The sequence below is a fragment of the Wyeomyia smithii genome, chromosome 3 (assembly GCF_029784165.1).
Source record: "Wyeomyia smithii strain HCP4-BCI-WySm-NY-G18 chromosome 3, ASM2978416v1, whole genome shotgun sequence".
Classification (NCBI taxonomy): domain Eukaryota; kingdom Metazoa; phylum Arthropoda; class Insecta; order Diptera; family Culicidae; genus Wyeomyia; species Wyeomyia smithii.
In genome coordinates, this window is record NC_073696.1 from 34,695,451 (window position 1) to 34,723,141 (window position 27,691).

A 27,691-nucleotide genomic window follows, 5' to 3' on the forward strand; every position below is an offset into this window, starting at 1 on the left:
ACTGAACGATTTTGTACCCTAGAGAAATAAATTACACACTCGTGCGTGGCCACCAGCATAAATATAAATGAGCCAAGTGTGCACCTCTAATCAGCCAACTGAACGGAGAATAAACCGAAAATATTTGTGGAGATACAGAGATTACCACGGTATCTAGACAGTAAAAATCACTCTAACATCCATTCCCTCTACTTACCTGATTGCAAGTACGTGGTCGGCGTCATTATTGACCCTTTAAAGCACCTTTTTTGTCCGCGTACCCCTTGACGATATTTTCCAAATCGATTGTACCACTTGGCTTGGAATGTTTTTGCAAAGTGGGAGAGAGAAGTGGTAAATCATGTTGTGGTAGTCTAGGTTCAAATTGAACTATGGCTTTTTTGATTGCTACAGCCATGTTTCAAGAGCCAGGTTGAAAAACAAACAGTATTTTGAATGAAAATTGCTTTGTCCGCCATTACTGATTTTTCCTCCACGTACCCCTTGAAGGCCTTCGCGTACCCCTATGCCTCAAGGACTTAGTATTGTTTTATTTTCGTTTTATGTTCACTTACATAAAAGTCTTTGTTTATATTTTGGTTTTGTTTGATAGCCATAAAATGTGATCCGCAAGTACTCTCTACAGCCATCCTATGCCAACAGGCATATGAATAAAGTTGTATGATGGTCTCTCTGATGGCCATTTAAAACTAAAAACCTGAAGACTATAATTGAGGCTGGAATATAACTTGAGCATCGTAACTTAGGCAGATGAATACCATGATAGGCTTGTTTGGTTTAATGTATGCCATGTTCTGATCAAATTAATAGAATCAGTTATGATGAAGGATTTTGGAAGCTTTCGAGGGTTTATCCGAAAACAACAAATGAAAAAAATGCAGAATGATAAAATTCAATCCTAAATCAGCATTCTGCTTTACAATAGTACCGATACCACTGGGTCGATTTGAAATTCGAATGGCACATTAAACTATTCATTTAATTGCGCCCAGGCAGGAGACCATGGCGACGGAGGAAGCGATCCCGCCGGTGCGACAAATATAGAAAACGTGCCAGTCCCAACGATAGGTGAAGTTAAGGATGCTATCAATCAGCTAAAAAACAATAAATCGGCTGGCTAAGATGTGCCCGAATAAGCTGACCATTTGTTTGCACCGGTTGATTGCAAGAATTGGGATACAGAACAGCTACCGGAGGAGTGGAAGGATAGCGTTATCTATCCCATCGATAAGAAAGGCGACAAATTGGACTGTGGGAAATATCGTGCGATCATCGTCCTGAATGTCGCCTACAAAGTGCTTTCCCAAATCATTTTCCGCCGCCTCTCACCCCAGGCCGGCTTCGTGGAAGGACGGTCCACGACGGACCAAATCTTCACCATACGGCAGATCCTCCAGAAATGCCGTGAAAACAGAACCCTCACGCACCACCTATTCATCGACTTCAAAGCCGCGTATGACACTATCGACCAAAAAGAGCTATGGAAGGTCATGAACGAAAACGGCTTTCCGTGGAAGCTGATAAGATGATAAAGGCTACGGTGAATGGGACGCAGTGCTGTGTGCTAATTTCGGGTGGATTTTCGGGTCCATTTGAACCCCGCAGGGGGCTTCGACAGGGTGATGGTCTATCCTGCCTGCTAAATTAAATATTGCGCTACAGGTCGTAATGAATCGAGCGAACATCAACACGCGGGGCACGATTTACCAAACTGAAACGCGAAGCAGCGAGAATTGGGTTGCAGATGAATACGTTTAAAACGAAGTATATGCTGGCCGGCGGAAAAAATCATAAAAAACGGCAAAATTGTAAATAAATACATGAAAGTTGCTTTTAGCCCGGATGTAAATTTCTATATTCGCACAGAAAAAATAGATTATGTAATTGTTTTCAAGATGTTTACAAAAATATAAAAAACAATATAAATTACAAAAATATAATAAAACTTAATTGAAATCAGTGAATATTTGCAAATTGAATTCAACCATCACTATGAATAAGTGATTAAAAACAAAGGAGTCATCAGAATTGAAATTTCTGTAGAATCTATCTTCGAACAACAATGTTAAAAGCAGTTTTGATGAGCCTTAAAGCCAAAAATCAAGAATTATGAAAAGAAATGGGCCGCTGAGAATGGGAAAAGACTCAGATTTCAAATCAAGAAGCATTTTAAAGACTCCTTAAAACGTAATAAGGACCTGACGAAGCAGTCGCATTTTCAAAAGTAGTTCAATGTAAAAAATTGTGACGAAACCTAGACCTAAACCTGAATTGGTGTTAGCTAGGCGATAACGAATTTGTATATAGTAGGATCATCACTTATTTGTATTTTTTGTTTCGTAGTTTCGATTTAAAAATCAATGTTTGAGCTTTGATTTTTTATATATGGTTAATTATTGTAGTCGATCGAAATTAAATTTCGAAGCTTTACATCTTTTTCACTGTTTTATGATTTCCCAGTACAAATCAAAGCCATGAATAGCAAGCATGGCTACACAAAAGAACTCTTGAATCTAATGCTAAAAGTAATAAATTTTGATAACATGCCATTTGGATGTTAAGGTAAAGAAATTAGTTAATTTTTAAACAATGATTTTTTGGGTTCTTATAGGAGTAACTAAGATCAGAGGAAATTTTCTGAAAATCTCTTGAATCAAACATCTTTCTTGTTACATATACTGAAGCGCTCACTTTCATTTTTATTACCTTCATCCCCAGTTTACAGAGTGGTTTTTCGCTTACCTGTAACAATGAAGAGAAAGAAACTTTAATTAATTTAACTCACAATTATAACATCTATCAACGGCAACGTTCAAGTGGAGAAAACCGAAGGTTTTTGAGCAAAATTTCCCGGCCGTTAAGCGAACCATTTAAATTTAATTACCGTCGGTAGTACTGTCGAGGCATCCCTTCCTCTCTTGGTTGCCAGCTAATCAGGCGTGCTTCCGCTGGCTTCGGCCACGGTTCAAGAATTGATATTTTGCTTCCATTCGTTCAATTATTTGTCACAGTAGCATTCCCCGCTTTTCCCCCCGAAACTCCAAACCCGATTACAGCAAACCCGGAACAATTTATCATCAGACTGAGCTTCCGAACCCTCGATGACGGATCCGTCAAGTGGAGCCAGCAATTCGAGTCTCGAAGCAATAAACCCTTCAGCGTATTTCCGGCACAGCGTACAAATCGGGCAACAATGCAAACCTCTTGGTGGGATGAGATCCATGCCAGCTGTTCAATTGAGCTTCTAGTGGAATTGAAGCTTTCAGCGAAACGTAAACAGCACAAATTTTAACGCTGCTCCAAAACCGAACCCTTAAAAGTGGGTTAAAGGCTTTGCCATCCGAGTAAGGTTCCGAAGAAACTGAATTAACAACCTAGCGTAGTGTAACTGCCTTAATTGAATTCTGAGTTTCCGTTCCGGAAAAGATTTTTCAATAACGAAAAAATCCTAGCGGCTCACAGTGTTAACCGCCCCTCTTTCCTGGCCCGCAGGCATAAGTCACTAATCTCACTGCAAAACGAGTAAAAACCACAGAGCGGAGGCTGGAAGGTTAAATTTCCTGCCCGAGAAGCACTCACAGTTCGTTATCTTCTAGCTACTTCCTCTATTTAGTGACCGAATTTCCGTTGACAGAGGCAACCAATTATGAGGTGGCTCACCGAAACGATTAGGACAAACCATTTCATCCGAAGCGTATTGATGACATTTCACCGTAAATGTACAGTTGTTTAAAGAGAATATCCTGCAGACACAATCAAGTACTGCTTGTAAATTTCGTTTATCATTTCAAAGAATGATGTGATTAATGGTAGGTGCTTCGAAATGGTGTTCCGTCAAATTTTCTCTCCAGATAAACATGTTTCTGCAATTTGTAAGATGCGGTCGTTGTGTTAAGAACAAAAACAGTCTTCTATTTTAAGGGTTCCGATCGATTTGGAAAAAGGGAAAATATATCAGTGATTGGTGGGATTTTCACTCCATTACGAGATAATCAATCACAGAAATAAACTCTGCTCTCGCGTCGCAATCAGTGGCACATTTCTGCGCCAATGACGTATGAATAAATTATTCCTTCGGTGCTGTTCGCTCTTTCATGCAGTCTCATGTTCGTGATACGGATTTACGGTCATCCAAGAAGACTTCTGGAAGCCACACCGATAGGTTTGTGGAGAGTCAGCTCGGATTGACCGAGCCATCGGATCATGACGTGAGTCGACAGAAAATAGCGATGGTAATTTACTCTGATAGCGCCGAAGGAGCGGCATAAAAACCACTTCATTATGCCGTTATCTGGATTCGTGGCAAAGGGGAAATTTCGGACGTTTATTTTACGCTAAAGCTTCGAAAGAAAAAAAAAGTCGATAATCGGTAAAACAGAAAAAGTAATCGTGTTTCGTGAAGGTAATACAAACATTAAAACTGCAGGCCCATTTTTTCCGAGAATACGATGAGAAAACTTTTATTCGGTGGCATCGCAGAAAACCAACAACGCGTTGCCACGAAAGATCCTGGATAAGCGTTAAGAAATAAGCTCTTATAATATTCATATTCTCTTACGAAGCAAATTTAACGCTTCCGTTAATTTCCGTTTGGAGGTCGTAAAGATCGGCGCTGATAGAGCCGAAAAGTTCTCGAGGTCGAAATGGTTTGCTTGTTATTAGCTGCAACCTAACTCCGGTGAAACTTTATGCTTTATAATGAATCGCTGTTATAGCGATAATTTTTAGGGACCTTGATAGATTATTTAAATTGTTGGCTGGGCAGCGTGTTGGTAATTTTGTGCCAACTAGTGACAAGTTTAACTAAAATAGAAACATAATATAATATTATTAGTGCGTTATAAGACGGATTTTGTTTCACATTCCTGCTCTTGGAATTACAAAAAAAAAAGACCGGCATCGCTCCCATGTACAATTCTAATCACTTACAATGCCATCGGCCTTAGAATGTCGTCGTAATTGATATTATGGACCAACTTTTGTGGATACACGAAAAAAGAATTTTACTTTTCCAAACATTTTAAATTGGCTCTTATCGCGGTAGAACAAAATTGGATAAAGTAACGAAGCCCATTATTAGCCATGCCTTCAGGAGGTACATTCACAGTGGGTTTCAGTTTTGAAGTATAACATAAGTTCAATTTAGGAAACATCCAACAACAACAAAATTCTCTAGAAACCCCCAACAAAGCTCATCCGTTCTACTTGTGCCAGGTTATTTTTGCCATGCAAATTTTAGTTGCTGTGACCGGTTTCAATTGTAGGGAGGAATATCCATTATTCATCTCATTACGCTGATTTTCGTGGAGAAGGCAGGGATTAAACATCAAATTTTCACGGAATCGTTGAAAAAAATAAACAAAATGCGCTCACTTTTTATGGAATCGCACAGCAATGAAAATGTGATAAACTTAGCCGAAATTATCTTTAACTTTGCAAAAAACAAACATTTTTAGAACGCTCCCATATTCACCTCAACACCTAAATCACTGCTCAAACTATCATCCCAAGATGCCCCATAGGGTAAGCATGTATAAATCACCCAATTCATTTAGTTATTCGGCAATATACAAAAAATAAGATAATACTCTATTAGGAATCCGTAGCAATTAATGGAATTAACCTTTGATAGTTGTCACTAGCAGAAAAAAATAATTTAAAAATAAATATTGATTTGAGCTGATTAAGATCCCATTTCTTGCAACAATTTCGTAAGGTAGTTTTACTAGTTTATGAAGTTTATTTACTGGTATTTGCCCCTACATATCTCGAATGAACCTCTAAGCAGATACATCAAATTAAAAATGCCTGTTATGTTCCATTGCTTTAGCGTTTACTTCTGAGACTTCAAGCACTGTTTCACTTCGCGTGCTGAGCTGTAGTAAGGGCACGTCTGTTTGCCTGTGGTTTGAAGATCGAAGTGGTAAGTGAGTGGTAATGTTGAGTGACTGATACGAAAAGTGGTCCGTATTTTTTTTTTCCTCATCTATAGTTTATTTGACACGGCACAAATACAATTCAATGTTTAACGGCGCCAATTATATCTGGTAGCTTACTTTCTAAAGTATCTTAATAACTAAAAGCAAATTTTTTATCCTCGCTGCCGACTACGAGCTGAAACTAAATCTAACTTAAGCTAGAATTTTTTGCATGAAAAGCACTGATTTGTTGTTTGATGGTTTTCCATCGCCATAGGTAAGCAGCATATTGAATATGTTCCGCTGCTGGGCCAAGATATTACGGACTGGCATATTGGGTTGTCTCCCTCGGGACCTGAGAGTATCGTGCGGGTCTAGTTGCTGTTTCCGGATCCGGGGTCTTAACGTGTTCTTGTCGTTTGGTTGGATGTAGGCGGAAGGGGATAGGACTAAACTGGGGCGTGGATGGATTTCAGGAAAACGTATATAAGGGACATGTAGGATAGGTCACGGCTCGCCAAGACATCACGAACAGGAACAGCCGGCTGCCTACCTTCGGCCTGCAGGGAAGCTACTAATCTAGACCTGGCGTCACGGTGTACAGGGCATGACCAAACAACGTACTCTATGTCGTGATAACCTTCACCACAGGCACAGATACCACTCTCCTCGAGCCCAACACGACGGAGATGCGCGTCAAATCTATAGTGATTGGACATAAGCTGGGACATCACGCAAATGAAATCCCGACCTACATCCAACCCCTTGAACCACGGGTTCGTCGATACCTTGGGGATTATGGAATGTAACCACCTTCCCAGTTCCCCCTTGGTCCAAGAATTTTGCCAACTGATGATCGTATTCTGACGTACAAATGCGAAAAATTCATTAAAGGCAATTGGTCTTTCATAAATATCACCGTTTGTTGCGCCCACCTTAGCCAAAAAGTCCGCTTTCTCATTACCTGGTATCGAGCAGTGAGAAGGGACCCACGCTAAGGTAATCTGAGTAGATTTTTCGGATAAAGCACTCAGATGTTCCCGTATTTTCCCCAGGAAATACGGAGAGTGCTTAACATCTTTCATCGATCGGAGAGCCTCAATGGAACTGAGACTGTCCGTAAAGATGAAGTAAAGGTCCGTGGGCATTTTTTCGATAATCCCTAGGGTGTACTGCTTAAGTGGTCCGTAATGATCGACAGCTAATCACAGCAGACTATATCCGATTTTGCTGCAACTTTTCACAGTCGTTCCTTTTTGATAATAAGGTCATTCTATGATATCCGTTTTTTATGTTGACTCACGACTGCTGTTTCAAAAGGGCCTAACCAAAATGGTTACTGATGGATTCAAATTTCTATATCGGGAAAACGGCTTGTTTGATTGAAATGGTGTTTTCAGCAAAGTTGTAGGTAATAAAATTGCGGTTCTAGAAAAATTATGTTACAGAAATTTTTTTTCTGTGCCGATATGTGCGAATATTAAATTTCTCAAAAGAATCTATTTTTTGGGTATTGAATATGTACTACTATCTGTCTACTTTTTAATTGTGCATATTGCATAAATTAGGCCTCGTTCACAAATAAGTTGTCCAAATATCATATAGATACTTAGGGGTGGTGGGTAGGAAGTAGTGAAATATCCACGGTCCATATATTTTTTCGAGAACTTAAATGAACGGAGGGAAATGATGTTGTCTGAAATTACCCAAGATATATATACGTGGTATATCGATAGCTTCTAAAGAAACGTTTTGATTCTGAATCGTTCAAAAACTGAGAAAAAATCCATATAAACATGTCCTAATTTTGATATCATTTTTAACTGTCATTTTTGATTTGGTTGGGATTTTCCACAGAGTTCTTATTTTCCAAAGACATCATTTTGTACCATTGATTTTTTTTTGACTTAGTGAAAAGAATTTATACAGAAAGGGTAGCCGCTACTCACACACACACACACACGCTACTCACACACACACACACACGCTACTCACACACACACGCTACTCACACACACACACACACACACACGCTACTCACACACACACACACACACACACACACACACACACACAATCACACACGCTACTCACACACACACACACACACGCTACTCACACACACGCTACTCACACACACGCTACTCACACACACGCTACTCACACACACACACACACACACACACACACACACACACACACACACACGCTACTCACACACACACACACACACACACACACGCTACTCACACACACACACACACACACACACACGCTACTCACACACACACAAACACACACACACACACACGCGCTACTCACACACACACACACACACACACACACACACACACACACACACACACACGCTACTCACACATACACACACACGCTACTCACACATACACACACACGCTACTCACACACACACACACGCTACTCACACATACACACACACACGCTACTCACACATACACACACACGCTACTCACACATACACACACGCTACTCACACACACATACACACGCTACTCACACACACATACACACGCTAACGCTACTCAGACACACACACACACTTGGTATACGACACACTATACCTACACAAATTACTATCGGCAGCATCCAAACTGCTTCCAAATCTTCCAATGGTCCCTCCTTCCAACGGCTTCCAATGGTCCCCAGTGCCGATCATGTCCAGTTTCGGGCTGTATTCCAACAACGACATCTGAATTAGATTACCACTGGTGGGGTCCAACTCAGATCGTAGGGAAGCCGAACTGTTCGCTTTGACGGTCGACCAGGGAATGAACTTCTCTCAACACGGAATGTCCTTTTTTAGCGTCACTCAGTGTGGAAAACTTGGGTGATTGGGGGAAGAACCAATCACGTGGAAGCATCTCTTTCTTTCTTTCTTTCTTCGTCGCTTACGTTTGGTGATTAATGCGATGCCAACTTGCTGGCATTGCTAGCCAATGACTGAATGCGTGAAATCATTTCGTCTATGATTTTGAAGTCTGCGTTAGGGAAATAAACCAATCGTATAGAAATGTATGTGGATATTCGACCTTCAAACTTTCCCGCAATTTTCACGGAGTAATAAGAAAACGGTAACTGAAATTATCATGTTATACAAATCTTGTATGTTTTAGCTTTCCAACGGTATATTAACTATTGAAATCGGAACAGTTGTTTGAGCGCTATTAGCATCTAAAATCTGCCATTCCGCCAACCAAAAACGTTACATGTTCAATCCAGTTTTCCAGAAGGTACCTTGGTATAGTGAAGAAAGACGTAGTCCCACGTCAAAAATAATTATAAATTAAATATTCCACTCTTAAAAAACAACAGAATAATCAGTAACGAAAGCTACACATTGTTAGCTAAACAATGATACAAATTCAACTAAAATTGGAGGTACAGGTCGAACTCGATTATCCGTTGTTTTGGAAAATCTTTCACTCCGGATAACCGAACCAATTAATTTTTCTATTTTTTCTTAACGACAGTAGTCAGTTTGTTGATAAAAAGAATATTTCACTCGGTAAATATGCCGACATAGAGTATAAAAATTATCTAGCGTCTGTTTGTCAATATTTGTCAAATTTGATTGTATTAAGATGAGTCAATCGTAACATCTCTTTTATACATTGAATTAACTAGGCAGCAAAAAGCGTAAAAACCTGCGTCAAGTTCAGCATTTCTAGATAGAATTGACAAAAAGACAAACGTCACAAATATGAACAAACATGAAAATAAACATAAAAGTAATGAAATAAAATAAATTGTTATTACTTTTTTATGAAGAACAAAATTAACATCTACAACTTTGCCGAAGACACTATACCGATCAAACAAACCGTTCTGGCTCAAACAATGTTTTTATCAAATCGGCCTAGCCTATTTATGAATCAAAGTTCAAGCAAGAGGAGCTAGCTCCAATAGAAGTCGGCGATAATATGGGCAAAACGGATGTGTGGGCCACACACATGCATACACACACACGCCAATATTTATTGTTTTAGGTAATTCCTTTCTAGCATTTTTCAGAAGTTCTGGGTGAGTTCTCTCTGCCATACACGGCCCATTAGAGAAGGTCTATTACCTGCCGCAAATAGTTCATCTTCTCACATGTTCATTTGCAAATTTCCGATTACAGAAATTAATTTTGGGTTATTAGAAATATTAAAAATCTTGCTTGGATTTTACGCACTTTAAAAAACGAGAATGTGCGTAAAATCGAGATATACCTGTACAGTTTCATTTTAATTTTTTTCTTGAGCTTAGTGTTGAGATTTGGGCCCGAGTTCTCTCATGTTCGTGTGGACTCTTCTGGATTAGTACACACTGTTTCGAAGTTTAGCCTGGCCGTGCCTTAATTTCAGTTTGGATTTTTTGGATATCAATTAATGAATTCATTTGAAAATGATTTTTATGCAGTTTTCGTGATTTCTCAGCTTATGAAAAATAACGCTGCTCGTAGACAAAATTTAATTATTGACTATGGAACTGTAACGATTTATAGGCATGTTGTCAATTGATGTGGGATAATTTAGTATTACCCGTGCTTATATGCATTTTATCTACCTTTTAAGCTTAATAAAATACAGCGCCTATATAAAGCTCAATCAACGTAATGGAAGAAAATATACCTATTTTGAATTTTAAACTTGGGCAAATGACACATGCACTTAAAACTTTTCCCAAGTTATAAATTAAATAGGTATATTTTCTTCCATATCGTTGACTGAAAAAAATATTCACGTTGCATTTTGTTACGTTCACGTGTCTGCGAGCCCGAGCGTCAGTTTTTATTCTTTTTCGTTGGCCTATGATATAAATTTGGCAAGAAGACAATAAATGTATTTTTGTTCATGCAGAGTTGAGGTCGCGTCGCAGCGGTTAAACTATTTTAGGATGCATAGTGAACGGTTACTCGGACCCTCTCGTATAAAAAAACACTTGTTAGATTTTATTCCGGTTTACCGGGCTATCATTCAAGTTCTTCTTGGAGCGGTTAGAAGGATTCATGCCTTTTAATAATGAAGGGTAGATGATTTCTTGAGAAGGGTAATTCAAAATTATTAAGAGAGTTTGTCAGTTTGTCATATTAATCACTAAGATTTTCTGGTATACCTTGAATTCTTGTATTCAAAGAAAACTGCCCTCGGAATTAAATTTTCAATTTGCTCACTCCCATTCTAATAACTCTACTAGGTATTCTACACCGTATTGAAATACTAATGAAGATATTAGAAATTAAAGATAAGTCTGGTAACATTAGTTCCAAAAAATCACCTTCTAGGGCTGGAATAACAAACAGTATTAAAATGTATCACTGATGACATGAACTGTGCCCGCATAGAATTACATCGCAATTCTGAACTAAAAACTTACTAATTGATCCTTTTAAATTGATTTTAGTTTTTACTTCTACTATTTTTGATGAAGAAGTCATAGTGAAACGATAAGAAGTAGCAAAAAATTAGAATCAACTTCAAATGAATACTTAGAAAGATTTTAGTTCGGAATTGTGACTCAATCTATGCGGGCACAGTTTATGCTATTAATGAAATATTTTGATACTGTTTTTTGAGGAAGCTTTTCAAATATTCAATGTTTTCTGGAATTGTCATCATTTAACTCACACATCGACAGGCTATTTGCGTTGGCTTGTCCTTAAGTAGAAGGTAGAATAAATCGTCAGCTGTCAAATCATTGTCATAAACAAAACTATGTGAATTATTTTATCAAACTAGCAAATTTTAACCGTTGTTGCTGGTCGATAAATAACTGAAATGGTGATGAAGTTTGCGATTAATTGTACGGTTTTAATAAACTTTTTGGTTCAATATGAAATTCATTTGCTCATCGTCAACTGTCAGAAAAGTGTCGGAGTCTTATATTTTAGTGTGCGAAAACAGGTTGATATCAAGGCATGAAGAAGCTTTCGAGGGTACCAGAGTAACTCTCGCAACCACTTCTCATTGAACTGAGAGCTGAAAACCAAATGGTTAAAGTTTTTCGAGCTAGATGTACTTATGGATACGCATGATGTTTTTGTTTTGCTCTTGGCATGGTTAAATGGAAGCATGGTCCGTGTCACACAGACGTCCAATAAGCAGAGATAGATACCAAAACACATATTCTTAAACACCACAATGTTATTATTGCAATATTTAGCTAAGTCGAGCATCGTGAAAAACCTAGTAAGATAAAACTACAAACAAAACTGTCTATCAAGATTTGCAAGGAAGAGGACCTGAAAGTAGGCAGTTAGAAATCTACGTAGGAAGAACACCCAATTCGTCGTAGAAACGATACGTTTGATTCAGGCATTGTTTTTTCTGTTATTGAGCCGGTTCTGTCCATGAATTGTCCGAATCCAACTCCAGGTGTAGAAAAAGCTCAGCAAAATTTTCAATTTAACAACTTCATTTGATTCAGTCTTAATTATAAACATTAGTTTTTATCAAACCTTGATTTTTTGTACGACCGCAAATTTTGTTTAATTTGGATTTATTCATACATTGTCGCAACAAAACCCGAGCTCTACAACTATAAATTTGTCTATGAATATATTGCATAGGGCGAGGTTTCTGGCATTTTATATAACAAAGGTGCGATAAGGCTGCTAGAAAAATAATAGAAAATGCTTACTCTTACCTATATCACAACATGGTTTGTGTTTCTTAAATATGAAACATGTTAAACACGCTTTTTATAACTGTTCAAGAGAGTATATCTGATGAGATTAGGTTAAAATGGCAAATCATTCCGAATCCCATTTAAAACAAAAAATAGCAACTATTACTAACGCATTTATGGGGCACGTTAGAGTAGCTAGTATCGAATAGCTTCGTGTTCAAATTTAGTACGCTTTAGTTTATCCGTTTGTGATAAACTCACTTCCCCTGGCGGCGCCACTATCGTATTGATTACAGCTAGAAAGATGATTTAATTGGCAAGAAAGACATCAACAGAAAAAAAAAAAAAAACAAAAAAGACAAGACCGTATTGGATCATATCAGTGCATACGATATTGACGACGATTGATGACGATGAAGACGACTTTGTTGGAGAAATGAATATTTTTTTGATTTTGTGTTGTGATTTTTCTATACTGTATTTTTTGTCTAAAAATACCTTTAGATATGATCCTACTTATACCGTCCCGACGTTTTATTTTATTTTTATCGGCACACGCGTCAGCATTCGTGTCGTGAGTAGATCAATTAAGGCCCCGTTGGATATTCACTTGATTTGAAGTGGACTGTATAATTGTTAACGGTAGACTCAAGGGAACAAGGGTAAGCGTATGGTTGTAGATTTTATTGGAAAACATGCTGAGAGGGTTTCTTTACTTCCTACACTAACGACACGATGAAATGTAATGATACAGTTAGTTTTAATGTTACCTCTACCTAATTTAATAAACATTTCAGCCGGAAACGGAAACTGAATGGAAAGTATCGCGGGGGGATCTAACGTCATGAAGCTAACAAGCGAAATGGCTCATGACCGACTAGTCAAACGGAACAACTCAATAATAAAACTGACTGGAACTTTTAAATTGACGTCGTTTGGATCTCCGCTGGTAACTTACTTAAAGAAACAGCAGTGGCGTAGCGTGACTGGGTGAAACCCGGGACGGAAAATTTTGCAAGTCGACTTCGGACCCCTGGGTATCACCCCTCTAAGTCACAGTTAATTTATTTTGCCACCAATTGAGGAAAATGTATAAAACCTTCACGGGAGTCACCTCCTAATTATTTAATAATTATTATAATTATTTTCTCGGATATTTCCTTTCTTAAGGTGAGAAGCATGAAAATATTCTCATAGGTGTCACCCCCATGAGAGTGACACCCAGGGCGAACCGCCCCTACCACGCACCGTGCTGGGTTTTCGAAAATTTTTTTTGATGCCAAATGTCATAAAAACGCATGAAACGTCGAGAAGTGGTTCATCTGAAAAAAATTTCTTTGCAAAAATCGACTCTCTGGGAGTCGTTTTTTCAATTGTGGAAAGCGAAGTTTAAAACATGTAGAATTTACTTAATGAAATTGATCGCTAGTCTCTCGAAATAGCCTGTATAATGATATACACTATAACTAGCATCGAATACATTATATTCCATTAGGGCGGTTCATTTAATCGACATAGGGTGGTTCATAATATTGTGTAACAATGAGTATAAAATGAAAAAAATCTTTTTTCACTGAATACCAATAGAAAAATTCGTGAAAATATAATACTTGTTATATCATTGTCGTTAGGGTGGCAATGTTGAACTGGAAAATATACCATGTGAAATGGCAAGATATTACAAAACAAATTTACAATATGTTTCAAAAAACTACTCTGTGCAAAAAAAATATCGTAACCAAAATTAAGATTGTGTCTCACGGAAAATGTTGAATGCTTTCATGTTATTTGCAAAATCGCACACAATGTTTTCGATTCCAAATGTCTTGAAAGCACATGAAACGGTGGAAACTGATGGAATATGTTTTACCTTTGTTATACTAAACAAAGGTTATAAAATCGGTCGAAAAACGCAAAAAAGATCCAAGATCCGGAGAGCCGAATCGTATATACCATTCGACTCAGCTCAGCTTTTTCTCGATTAATTTGCGAAATCTTCCCGCTCAGATAGCTTGTTTACCTATTTGGCTCTATTCATTCGTCACTTGCTCTTTTATTAGTTTATCTGGATTAAGAGCATCTTTACGCGAGTTTTAATTTGTTTGAATATTTATACGCTTATCTGACTTTACTAATTTATCGGGCCACTGTGACCGCTCACACAGGCAGCCAAATCAGTCAAGAAGGAACACGAACTCAGATCGACTTGAACTGTCCTACAGTACGGTCGCATTTTACCAACAGCTCGAGGCTAAGTCTTAGCCTACCGAGAGATATTGAAATTTGTTTTTCGCTTTCAACAGGCAATCTTCTTGAAAGACTACCTGTTGAAGCGCAAAGTAAAAAATTTGTTTTTAACGTTAACGAGTGTTTAGTGAGTAAATTTGATTTGAGATATTTCTAATTAAATTCTATAGTGAAGTGAAAGTGTAGTGAAGTTTTCCAGTTATGCCTGGAAAAAATTAAAAAACTCGCTTTGATGCGGCTTCAAGGAAACGTGAGGCATCTCCTCCAAGTGACACTGAAATTTCGACTAACAGGTATGATATTCTTTCTTCCGTTGTGGATCAAGAAATTCAAACTTCTCATACTGAGCATAAATCCGTTATGAAGAAGGTTAAAGTTCCACCTATTGTGGTATTTGTAGCAAATTTAAAAGCTTTTCGATCAGAACATTCATCATTTCTGTCGGATGTGAAAGTTAATTTTCAAATTGGCCGCCAAGGCGAAATTCGTATTTTGGCCGAATCTCTTGATGGCCATAAACATCTTTTACAGTATTTGACTGAAAAGATATATAAATTTTATTCCTTTGATGCCAAAAACGAGAGACCGTTTGAGGCTGTTTTGAAAGGTCTTTCAAATGACCAAACTATTGAGGAAATTAAAGAATGTTTGTCAGAATCACTTGGTTTTGCTCCCAACCAAGTAATTTTGATGAAACGAAAGGCAAATGCCAAAATTAATCAAACTGGAATACACCAGGAAAATTACTTGGTACATTTTGATCGTACCAAAGTAAATAATTTGAAATGTTTGGAAAAAGCACGTGTTTTCTTTAACGTGCGAATAAAGTGGGAAACTTTCAAGAGACATTGAGAAATCCATAATCTTACTCAATGTCGGAATTGTCAAGCCTATGGTCATGGAATTCGAAACTGCCATATGGCAGCAAAATGTATGATTTGTGGTGACACTGGTCACACGAAAGATATCTGCCCCGTGAAAGAGACAACTAATAGTTTCAAATGTGTAAATTGTGCGGGAAATCACAAATCTAATTTCTTTAATTGTCCTGTAAGGTCAAAAATTATTGCTTCCAGACAACGTAGAAATTCTAAGCAACCTGTTGTCAATGTGGGTATACAAAAGGCTTTCAATACTGTTCAGGCATCACCAGCACTTTCACTAGCAGGTGTGTCTGTAGGTAATAATTTAAATTCAGATAACAAATTTCAGACAAAAATCCTATTCAGGCAACACCAGGCTGTTCATATGCCAGTGTCCTTACAGGTAATATTTCAAATCCAAACAGTAACAAACCATTCGTGTTTGGTGCTGAAAAGTCAGCCAGTATTGATTTAGGTAGTCCAACTCCAGAAAAGATTGAATACCTACAACAATCCATGCTGCAGCTAATGTCCGTTTTGTTGAACTGTAACTCGATGTACGAGGCTATTCAAGAAGGTATAAAATTTACAACTAATATTGTTATGAAATTGAAATTCAGCAATGATTATAAATAATGCTGTAAATTTTCTGAATTGGAATGCTCGCTCTTTAAAAGCGAAAGAGGATGAATTTTTCAATTTTTTAACAGCCCACGATGTGCATATTGCAGTTGTGACTGAAACGCTTTTAAAGCCAAATATTAAACTAAAAAAGAACCCAAATTACATGGTTCATAGGTTTGATAGAATTCATGTTGCCGGTGGTGGAGTTGCAATAGTTATCCACCGTCGAATAAAACATCGTGTTTTACCCCATCTAGAAACCAAAGTTATCGAGAGTTTGGAAATTGAAATTGAAACAAGTATTGGCATTTTATTTATAGCCGCAGTGTATTTGCCTTTTCAATGCACTGGTGAACGAAAAAATTATTTCAAGGGAGATTTGCAAAAACTCACAAGAGATAAATCTAAATTTTTAATCATCGGTGATTTTAATGCGAAACATCGATCTTGGAATAATGCTCAAAGCAATTCCAATAGAAAAATATTGTTTAATGATTGCTCGGCTGGATTTTATTCAGTTTTATTTCCAAATGCTGGTTTTCGTCATATCGTCGTAGCAAACCGTTGGGTCTTTGTCATGCATGTACGCAAGGTAAAGACGTACAAGGTGCATAATTTTTAGATCTCGTAAACGCGCCTTCAGAAAACGCCCGTCTCCAACAGCTGATTGTTGTGTTAGGTTGACAACAGGAGGCCGCATGGGATCGAGCGACCAGGATGTTGGGTGCGATTCTAATGTTGTTGACGAAGTAGTGTTCTCATTTGGTGGCGATTCAATATTATGTTGGTTCTGGTTGTCTGAACGGTAAGGGTTTATGGTTTCACCCTTCCGGAAGTTGATGAAATTTGGAACTGCGAGGCCTGCTATAGGGTGATCAATAGTTGATGGTGGTCCGGCAAATTTAACTTTGGCGGTTGCCAGTAATTGTTTATTCGATCCATTGACACGGATCTGGTCGTTTTGGTAAGTGTGTGTGAACTTGTGGTTGTTGTTGATATAGTTACTATTCGTTGTCTTGTTACTGTTGCTGTTGCTGTTGGTGGTATGGTTTCGATTCAATATATTGTCGCCTCTTGCGTTTCCTGTTTCGTCTAGATTTTTCGGCAGCCTTTTCTTGGAGCCTACGAGTCCGTTGTCTAGCATCATATTCCGACCAGTCTGGCATCCAGCGCCATTTATTGACCAAAAATCGCCATCCTGGCGAAGAATGGGCCATTATGGGCTTCGTAGCTTCATTGTTAGCTGCCAAAGTTTGATTTAATTCTTCATGCAGTGACTTGTGTTGTTGTGATTCACTAGTTTGATTAATTTGGAGACTGGTAATAGCTCCAAAGACAAATTTTACCTCGTCGAGAATTTCACGAAGAGCAGAATCAGCATTAGACTGCGCTGAACCGGTTTCAATTGTAGCGAGTAGTTTGTTTATTGACCCTGTCGTTGAGTTTGTAGCTGCTGCTGCTGCTGCTGTCGCTGCTGGTCCTACATGTTATTCTTCTATTAGGAATTCATCTACAATTGATTTGGTACTAACAAATCAAAGTCATGCATGCAGTGATTTAATAACTCATGCTGACTTTGATTCTGATCATCTTCCCATAACATTTTCTATTACCCATGAAACTATTTTAAATCCCACTAGATCTGTGTTAAATTATCACAAGACTAATTGGGATAGATATCGTTCTACGATCGAAGAAAATTTGAATGATGATATTATTTTACAAAATAGTGCTGACATTGACAGAGCATTAGATAATTTTGGCAGCTTAATATTCAATACCTGGAATTTATCAGTTCCTAAGGCTCGAGTGAAATTTAATGCACCAATTATTGACAGTGAACTTCAACTTCTTATACGTTTGAAGAACATACGGAGACGTCAATACCAAAGATCTCGTGATCCTGCTTTGAAAATTATTTTTCAAGAATTGCAGGAGGGAATTAAACATAGATTCACTCTCTTGCGAAATGAGAATTTCATGAGAGAAGTTGAACAACTAAAACCTTATTCAAAACCTTTTTGGAAGCTTTCGAAGGTTCTTAAGAAACCTTCGAAGCCCATTCCAGTCCTTAAAGATGGTGATTGCATTTTTCTAACGAATGAACACAAATCTCAAAAACTTGCTCAGCAGTTTGAGAGTGTTCATAACTCCAATTTGAACGTAGTAAGTCCTATTGAAAATGAAGTAAATCAAAAGTATGATCAGATCACCACCCAAGAATGTCTTTCTGAAGAGGTATTGGAAACAAACTTGAATGAGGTGCGAACTATTCTCAAAAAATTCAAAAACATGAAAGCACCAGGAGAGGATGGGTTTTTCTATATCCTTATCAAAAGACTTCCCGAAAACTCTTTAAATTTCTTGGTAAAAATTTTTAACAGATGCTTTGCACTAGCACATTTCCCTACGAAATGGAAAAAATGCCAAAGTCACTCCAATTTTAAAACCCGAAAAGAATCCAGCTGAGGCATCGAGTTATGGACCGATTAGTTTACTTTCCTCTATTAGCAAACTTTTTGAAAGAATAATTCTCAATAGAATGATAACACATATTAATGAGAACTCAATTTTTGCAAATGAGCAGTTTGGTTTTCGCCATGGGCATTCCACTACTCATCAGTTACTTAGAGTAACAAATATGATTCGAACTAATAAATCTGAAGGCTATTCGACTGGAGCTGCGCTTCTAGATATAGAAAAGGCATTCGACAGTGTTTGGCATAAAGGTTTAATAGCTAAAATGTCAAATTTCAGTTTTCCGCTTCACCTTACAAAAATGATACAAAGTTATTTAACTGACCGCACTCTTCAGGTTAACTATCTAAATGGTAAATCTAATAGATTGCCTGTTAGAGCTGGTGTGCCTCAGGGGAGTATCTTGGGCCCAATCTTATATAACATTTTTACTTCTGATCTTCCTGATTTACCACCAGGTTGTGAGAAATCTCTGTTTTGTGACGATACAAGCAGTTCCGCAAAAGGAAAAAGCCTTCGTGTTATATGCAGTCGGCTACAAAAAAGTTTAGATATATTTTCTTCATACTTGCCACGTTATTAAGATGAACGGTGTGGTCTTAAATTGGTCTGACCAAGTTAAATACTTAGGGCTAATTTATGATAAGAATCTTACTTTCAAGGAGCACATTGAGAATATCCAGTCAAAGTGCAATAAGTATATCAAATGTTTATATCCTCTTATCAACAGGAATTCTAGACTTTGTCTCAAGAATAAACTGTTAATTTAAAAACAAATTTTTAGGCCAGCAATGTTATGTGCAGTTCCCATCTGGACAAGTTGTTGTACAACCAGGAAGAAGACACTTCAAAGGATTCAGAATAAACTTTTGAAAATGATTTTGAAGCGTCCTCCCTGGTTTAGCACGAACGAGCTACATAGGCTCACTAATGTAGAAACATTAGAAAATATGTCAAGCCAAATTATCAACAAATTCCGGCAAAAATCGTTGCAATCCTCAATTGCAACGATTAGCTCACTTTATAGTCAGTAAGATAGTTTTAAGTTTATTTTAAGTTTTGTTTCATTCCTTTTTTTTTCCTTGACAAGTAGGTTTAATAATTTTCCTACAATTACATTAACTTAACTGCGAAAGCTAATAACATTCAATAATATAAAAAAGCGTACAAATACATATATATAATAGTGTTGAAATGCCACCATTTGTGGCAGAACACTCAATACTAATTCTGAATAGATATTAGTACATAAATAAATCATTACAAAAATTCCCCCCTATTAAAAAAAAAGGAACACGAACTTCTTAAATGCATGGGCTTTTGCGATCAAATCTGCCATATTCGCTGTGCTGGTCTCAACGGTTCATAAAGGTCGTCCGAGAGAAACACAACTAATGAAATATAGCCGATTCAAAAGTGTCGTTTCATCCCTCGGGAACGTAGTCGCTACTGTACTTGGCGATCAATTACACAGTTTTTCGGAACTCAAGGACGAAATCGTTAAAAACAATCAGCATGTAGCTAAACTTGCCGATTAGGTAATCGCTGCAACCCCGGTGCGAATACAAAATCGAGACCGCCCCGCTAAGCGTCGCACATAGGAGTATTTGACCCAAAAAGTTGGCCAGAAGTCCGACATACAAAACACACGATTTCCATTATTTTTAATCAATTTCAGTTGAAACATACCCTCTGCTATCCCAGAACCCATTGGTGTCTTATCACATAAACCAAACTGTTATATTTCAAAGTTATTCCACAGTAAATTGGTCAGTTTGAAAAATATGTGCTACTGCTCGGGTGGCGTATAAAATTGAAAAATTATATCAAATAGTTTTTCTCTCTCACAGGACATAACCTACAAGATAAGTAAAATGTTTTGCAATATTTAAAACGTTGAATGCATAAAATAATCATGGATTATTTACGAAATAAGTGATTATGAAAACCAACCGCAAAAAATCGATAATATTGTGAAATTAATTTTATGATTTAGTAACCTTCCGGGCAAGTCCCGTCGAAGCTTTATTCATTGACAGAAAGGTCAAAGCCTTCTGAAAATATACGAAAAAAAAAAATCTTCCTCCTGGTTCCTCTTTTTTATTTTATTGACATTTTATTAAATGAAGATTCATATGGAAATTTCTAAATCTTCGTTTTATATCATGTGTAAAAAGACACTAGAAAAATGGTGCAAACGAATTTAAAGTAATATTTTATATATTGGGTGACGTTTTAAATGGATGTCACCTTTTTTGTGTTGATTATACGAAAATAACACGTTTTTGATGTAAATCTATCCAATTACTACTAAAATAGACGGACTTTGACTTTTGGCCAGCTTTTTGGCCCAAATACTTCTATGTGCGTCGTCGCGGCGAGTTAGAGACTCCAATCGAACCGGCTGTTGGTACTAGACACGTTGAAAATCATGACAGGCTAGTGGCTAATTCTCCACCTGATTTGTTTTGTGTATACCTCTCACGTTTTCACTCTACCGTGACTAGGGAACCTGTATATTAGAGAAATGACAAGACACTCACCGTTAAGGCAACTGTCAACATCAAAACGGATAACGGCAATGCAAAATTATACAGATCGCCCGTTTTGATGTTGACAGTTGCCTTAGCGGTGAGTGTCTCGGCGTCTCTCTGGTGTATAGGCTGACTAACCGTGACCGTCGATGTCGTTGAGAAACTAGCCGGGGATGGATTAGAGACACGGGATGCAATCGAAGTCGTCTCTCTGGTAAAAAAGGAACTGATTTTCAGTCACAGAACTTTGTTTCGTTCAAGGTCGGTGTTCCCCCTGAACACATATCCATTGCCTTGAGTCCTGGTACTTGGCCACAAGGGATCGTTTTCAGGGAATTCACCGACACACGAGGCAACTCCATAGTTTGGTCACCTCCCACTGATCGGCGTTTAGCAGTGAACATCGACGGGGTTTCCTCGAATTCGTTTTTCGCTCACTCCGGCATCCCTCAAGGGAGGCAACCTTGGCCACTGATTTTTCTTATTTTTATTTCATGTCAACTTCCGGCTTCAGGGCCCTCGACTGTCCTTCGCTGACGATCTGAAGCTATTTGTAAAAGTGAAGGTCCTATCAGATGCCGCTGCGCTCCAGGAGCAGTTATCGATTTTCGCGAAATGGTGTGTCGACAATCGCATGCAATTGAACGTCGACAAATGTGAGATTATAACGTTCTCAAGGAAGCTTAGCCCAGTGACTTTTGATTATAAGCTATCAAACACACCCCTACGACACACAAACTGTGTTAATGACTGGGAGTACTGCTCGACTCCAAACTCACATTCAAACAACATATGACTTTCACCGTCGACAAGGCCAGCAGGGGGGATTCATAATGCGCATTGCAAAAAATTTCAGCGACATTTATTGTCTAGAATCTTTATATTGCGCTTTGGTACGATCTAGCTTAGAATACTGCGTTTCAGTGTTGAGTCCCTACAACCTGCACGGAGTAAGCAGACTCGAGGCAGTACAACGACGGTTCATTCGCTTTGCTCTCCGTAGACTACCGTGGACTAACCCCTTCCAACTACTAAGCAACGAACAGCGTTGCAGGCTTATCAATTTAGACACCCTGCAAATTCGTCGGGATGTGATATTCATCTCGGACGTATTGACTTCACGGATAGATTGTCCGGCGATTCTCGAACAACTTAACATCTATGTCAGACCACGTATGTTGCGAAATAGCCTCTTTCTTTGCGTGCAAAGCAGGCGCACAAACTACAGTAGCTTCGGCACGATAACCGGTTTACAGCGCCATTTTAACCGTTACACATCATGTTTCGACTTTGACGCCAGCCGCGAGATACTGAAGAATCGATTCTTAACATTAGCACGTAGCACTTAGATTAAGAAAATCAGTTGGGCCACAAGGCCTGTTGATGTATTTTTTACAAATAAACAAATATCAAATAATCTCCTCAATACAAGATATGGCAAATAAAATTTTCTATGGAGGCCGTACACTATCGTACGAGCAATAAACTTGTCATAATACGATGCAGCCAATATGATTTTATCTTTCGCAAGGACGCAAATAAGCTTTTCAGTACACAATATTTTCTTTTCCTTTGTTCCATCACTAAGAGGTAATGCTTTCAAATAAAATGGCAAAAACAACCATTTTGTTTTGGAAAGAATGCTGTTGAATTCAAAGCTGATCTGATATTTTAACAACTGGAACATTCGAAAAAGGAGTTGTTTTGTTCTATTTCAAAACGAAAAAAATGATCTGGGTTACCCTGTCTTAAAATACAATACATATTCACCAACTATTTCCACCAGCGGTCTGTTAAAAAATAAAATAGCTATCTTTTATACAAAACTTCAAATAGGTAATTGCGTACTTCAATTTTTCAAGTATTTTTACATCGTTGGGAGCCAGTGCTCCAAAGAGCTTTATGGTTTGCTTCACCGGAATGGCACTGGAAATTGCACTGTGGCATTAAAAGAAACCATTATGTCGTCAGTGTCAATTCTCCCCGAGTATTTGAAACTTTCAACAAAATTTCCTCTGCTTTTAACAGATCGACTAGGAAATTTGTTCGTCTTCGATTTGAATTCAATGACCAACCATTTTGCCAATGTTTCCGTTGGTGTCCCCACTGCAGGGACAATTCCTCTGATTTCATTTCCAAGTTTAGACGCTTCATTCTAGGAAGAAACCTACACACACTTTTTACAGCATGCCACCCTGGTTAAGTGAAACATTTCAATCTGAATTAGTTGAACATGGTCATTAAACCTACACGCTCATTATTTGTTACTCCAAAGTGAGTTAGATATGACCCATTTTTGAAAAAAGTGGAGGTACCCTAATTTGAGTACTTTTACGGTAACTCACTTCTGAGTAAGGGCGTCATACGTCAAAAACTGATTAGAATCTACTCTGTTTATGCAAACCAGGAATTAACGAAAACGAGTACAAGTTACCCAGTTTGCCCAAATTTGGAAATTTGATGATTTCTGGTTTTTGTAAATCTGACTCAATAAATAAAATAAATACAGAACAATCAAAATCATAGAATTATATTTTTTATCGAAACAATATAAAAGTTTTAAATCATTCACGTGTCTTTATATAATGCGGCAACCAACCGGTTCACAGTTGCCCGTGAACTGTGGCTCATGTTTTTGTACAGTACGCACACCAGAAAATCCGTCATCATCCGTCACCAAACACTGCGAAGAATTTAAATTGTATCGATTGCATGTATTGGGCACTGTACATCGATACAAATGCTTCCGTTCATTATCACGAATAAAAGCCCGACCTAAAACGGCATCGCAGGACACACAACATGCGGTTGTTCATTTTGAAGAGATGTTTTTTATGTTTTCAAATCCTCTGCAATAATGATGTTGGGCTGAAATTGTTATGGAATATTGTTACATGTTGTTTGTCATGTAATTGATTAGGAAATTATTGATTTGATGAAAGATCAAATACTTACTGCTAGCAAACGAATAAAAAGCGACACCAATTGTTCTTCGGAAACAGATAATATCGCTGTTGAAAACTTTTGACATATACATATACTCAGGGGTGAGTAAACATCATGGATAATAACTCAAAACTGAGTAAACATGGTAATTATGAAAATTTGGGTGAATGTTACTCAATTATCCAGTACCCGATAACTCACTTTTTGACATTTTGCATAAGAATACCAAACTGAGTAGATCCTAATCAAATTAGAGTTGAAATAAAGCAGCGTGTACATTTGTTTTGAAAGTTATACAAAAATTACGATTTACAGCAACATATATACCCAAAGCTCAATATCACTCCAATGCTCATATGCTTTTTAATAGCACAGAAAAAAAAACTTACCTAAATAAGTGCTGTTTGTCAAAACCCAGAAAATCTTCAGTGGGTCCACCATAACGACGGCCGTCAGTTGTACTAACACTAGTCAAAACCACAGGTCAGGCTCAATGCACATCGTGCACGACGGAACTCCAGCTCACGGCACCGAATCCCGGCTCAGCCCCAGTAAGCCGCGCAATCTACTTGTGGCGCTGTCTTTCTTTCTTTCTTGTTAATATACTTTTCTAGCAATTCTGCCCCCCAACTTGCGGCTTGTTGTTATGCCAACATTATCGCGACTTCACTGGCAGCATAGACAGAGAGAGAGAGGGAGATCAACTTTAGTACTGATTTGCATGGAAAACAGAACACGCAGCTTAGGAAAACTTTTTTAATTTATTCAATTTCAACAATTTTATCCGATTTCGGTTTTTACGTTTGAAGAATTAGTATCAGGAGAACTTTTTTTTGGCGTCACGTCTTCTAAAAGATGCCAGCGAGACGCGAGTACGTTAACGAGATTTAGCGAGGCAGATTACGGGACTGGTGTGCACCGGTACCGCACGTTCCGAGTACAGCACTCAAGTTGAAGCCCTAGCGAATGCGGTGATTATTACAACAGCGCTGTCATCGAGGCGGAGAAATTTAATCTGGCAGATGGAAACGCTCGCATTTACCTGCGCACCGGATCGCATTCGCATATTCCCTTGCCAGTCACTCGGCCCGTGGCCCTCGAGGATTCGCTAATATTTATGTCGATGCAGTTATAATTACACAACTTTTTCCCCACGTTATTAACACTGTTTCGTTAAGCACAGACAAGACTTGTTATTTCACTCTACACCTCTTAGGGGAGCACAATTATTTTTTTTATACGCACACACACATAAAGAGTGGCGGGCAAGGTTACGTACGGTTGGATGTTGTTTTCAATTTATTCACTGGGCGAGCTTGTTATTCCGAGGATGCAGTATGCAACCACAAGTATGCACTGTTTAAACTTCCTTTGAACCCACTGCTTGCTGCACAAATAGCACTCGGTTCCTTTGAAATTCTCACAGTTAAGATCCGTTGTCGTGTTGCTCATTTGCTGGCGGCGGACGGAAAGGATTGTAGCTTACACTAGTAGAACTTCAGGTGTTTTCTCTAAAAAAACACTTCCGCTAATCTTGCTTCCAGCTCCGCGTTTAGTACCCGGCTCGAGAGAGAGAAGGGTCACTAGAAAACAAAACACACGGCAAACAACACTCCTCAGGTAATCCTTTAATCCCTCGATTATATAACCAAATAACTGGCGGCTATCGTCCACGGATCTGGTCGAACTTGTATACGATTGGGGTCGCCCAGTGGAAGCTGAGAACAGCAAGGAAGCGAGAGAGATAGATAGATAGAGAGAGGAAAACACCCTCCTCACAGCATAAATCCTGGCTTCAAACCTGCATGCCTGTCGGCTTTCCGAACCATTTCACAATCGAGGCTCCCTCCACTCACGATAGAACTGACTAAAACCACCGAGAAACTGGAGCGAATCAAACAGCACAAGATTTCGCAAACCCAACCTGCTCCAAACGCGACCAAAGATAAACTGAGACATAGATCTCGAGTTGTCGCTGCGTGCGGGAATCCAGTTGGCGTTATCAATTGCACTTTTCCCACGAACGGCTCGGGCGAAAGCTCAACCGAGATCAAAAGCTTTCTTTCCCAACGCCGACCGACGTCAACAGCGGACGAGGCTGCCAAACGCAGGCGCAACCGGGAAAGCCGAATGCAACCGCAGCATCCCTACCGATCCGAGCAAGCAAGCAACGGTGGAGAGAGTTTCGGCAAGTGAGCGAACGAACGAACTTCCAGGCGAAATTGGTTGACACTCGTAACTCAATACTAGCGCGGCAGACTGGCTATCAGTGGTACCAGAAGGTTTGAAAAAACTGTAATAAAAACCGAAAAGCGTCAACATAAATCGCGTTGCGATAGGGCTGTTCGTAGTGGTAAACAATGCACAGACGGTAGATAGATGCATAACCTAGACTAAAGCACCACTGCATGCCAATGAAACCAACGGGAACACAGTAAAAGGAAATCCGATGTCCGTGGCGCAGTAATCGCGATCGCGTGTAGAGCACTGAGCGGAAAAATGGGTACGGGTGCAGCATCCAAAGTGGGGGAGGGAGAGATGAACATTGTCCAGTTTGTCCGGTCCGGTTAGAGCGAGTCGAGAGCTCTTGCGTTGACCGGTTTGGGCGGCAAATAATTGCTATCCATCCGTTGAAGGTTGAATGCAGTTTGAATTCCATGCTGGTGCTTGAAACTCGATTGAGCTGGACAAGTGTGACTGCCATTAGAATTTTTTTGAAGGTCTAGTAACTCTTATTACTACAGTGTGACCTCAATTTAGATATCATCGATGCTTTAATGCATCAAATCTTTTAACAGACAGATCTCAAAATGACTGATTTTTTTTTTTCTCTATTAATTATAATTATTATTTTCTGGGTGATAAGCCTTTAACACGAGAAAGATAATCTGATTCTGGTTTTAAAAGCAGGCATGAATTTTAAATCAATTAAAATGTAAGTTTTTGTTCGAAATTCAATAATGAGTGATCATTACAGTGTTAACACATCGATGCATAACGATGCATTATTCAAAGAATGGAGAAGACAATGTCACTAAAAGCGAGGAGTCAAATTGACGCAGACTATCTTCATAGGGTTAATGAAAATTGAAAATAACCACCACTATTGAACAAAATAAAACACTTATAATCAATTTTTTGAACCACAGCTCTGATTGGAGCTAACGCCGAAAACATGTTCAATAGATTCCTGGGTGGTCTTCGTACGAAACTTTCAGTATGTGACTGTGAGGAATCACGATGAAATATAATAGAACAATAATCAACAAGATAGAGTATGAGCATGAAATAAAAAGCGGCAAATCAAGCTCGGTGATACCTATGATGAAAGTCACCTATTCAATATGAAAACTAGCAGCAGCAGTTAAATGCACCAGAAGCCTAAAAAGTTATAGAAATATGCATGCATATGAAATAAAATTTATTCATAAAT

The 27,691-nt window shown here is 38.4% G+C and overlaps 1 protein-coding gene across 6 annotated transcripts in view; it reads right to left on the bottom strand.

Annotated features, from left to right (window-relative positions):
• LOC129731626 (neural-cadherin-like) overlaps positions 1 to 27,691 on the bottom strand; it is an 895,915-nt gene that overhangs the window by 369,399 nt on the left and 498,825 nt on the right. For 2 of the 6 annotated variants that reach the window (XM_055691755.1, XM_055691761.1), the window contains exon 1: positions 24,648 to 26,190. The exons of 2 other annotated variants lie outside the window; for them this stretch is intronic. In XM_055691755.1, the coding sequence (XP_055547730.1) occupies positions 24,648 to 24,699 (52 nt within the window). In that variant the 5' untranslated portion in view covers positions 24,700 to 26,190. Of the gene's footprint in view, positions 1 to 24,647; positions 26,195 to 27,691 lie in introns of those variants that run through there. 2 more of the 6 variants (XM_055691757.1, XM_055691756.1) reach the window with 2 other exon arrangements.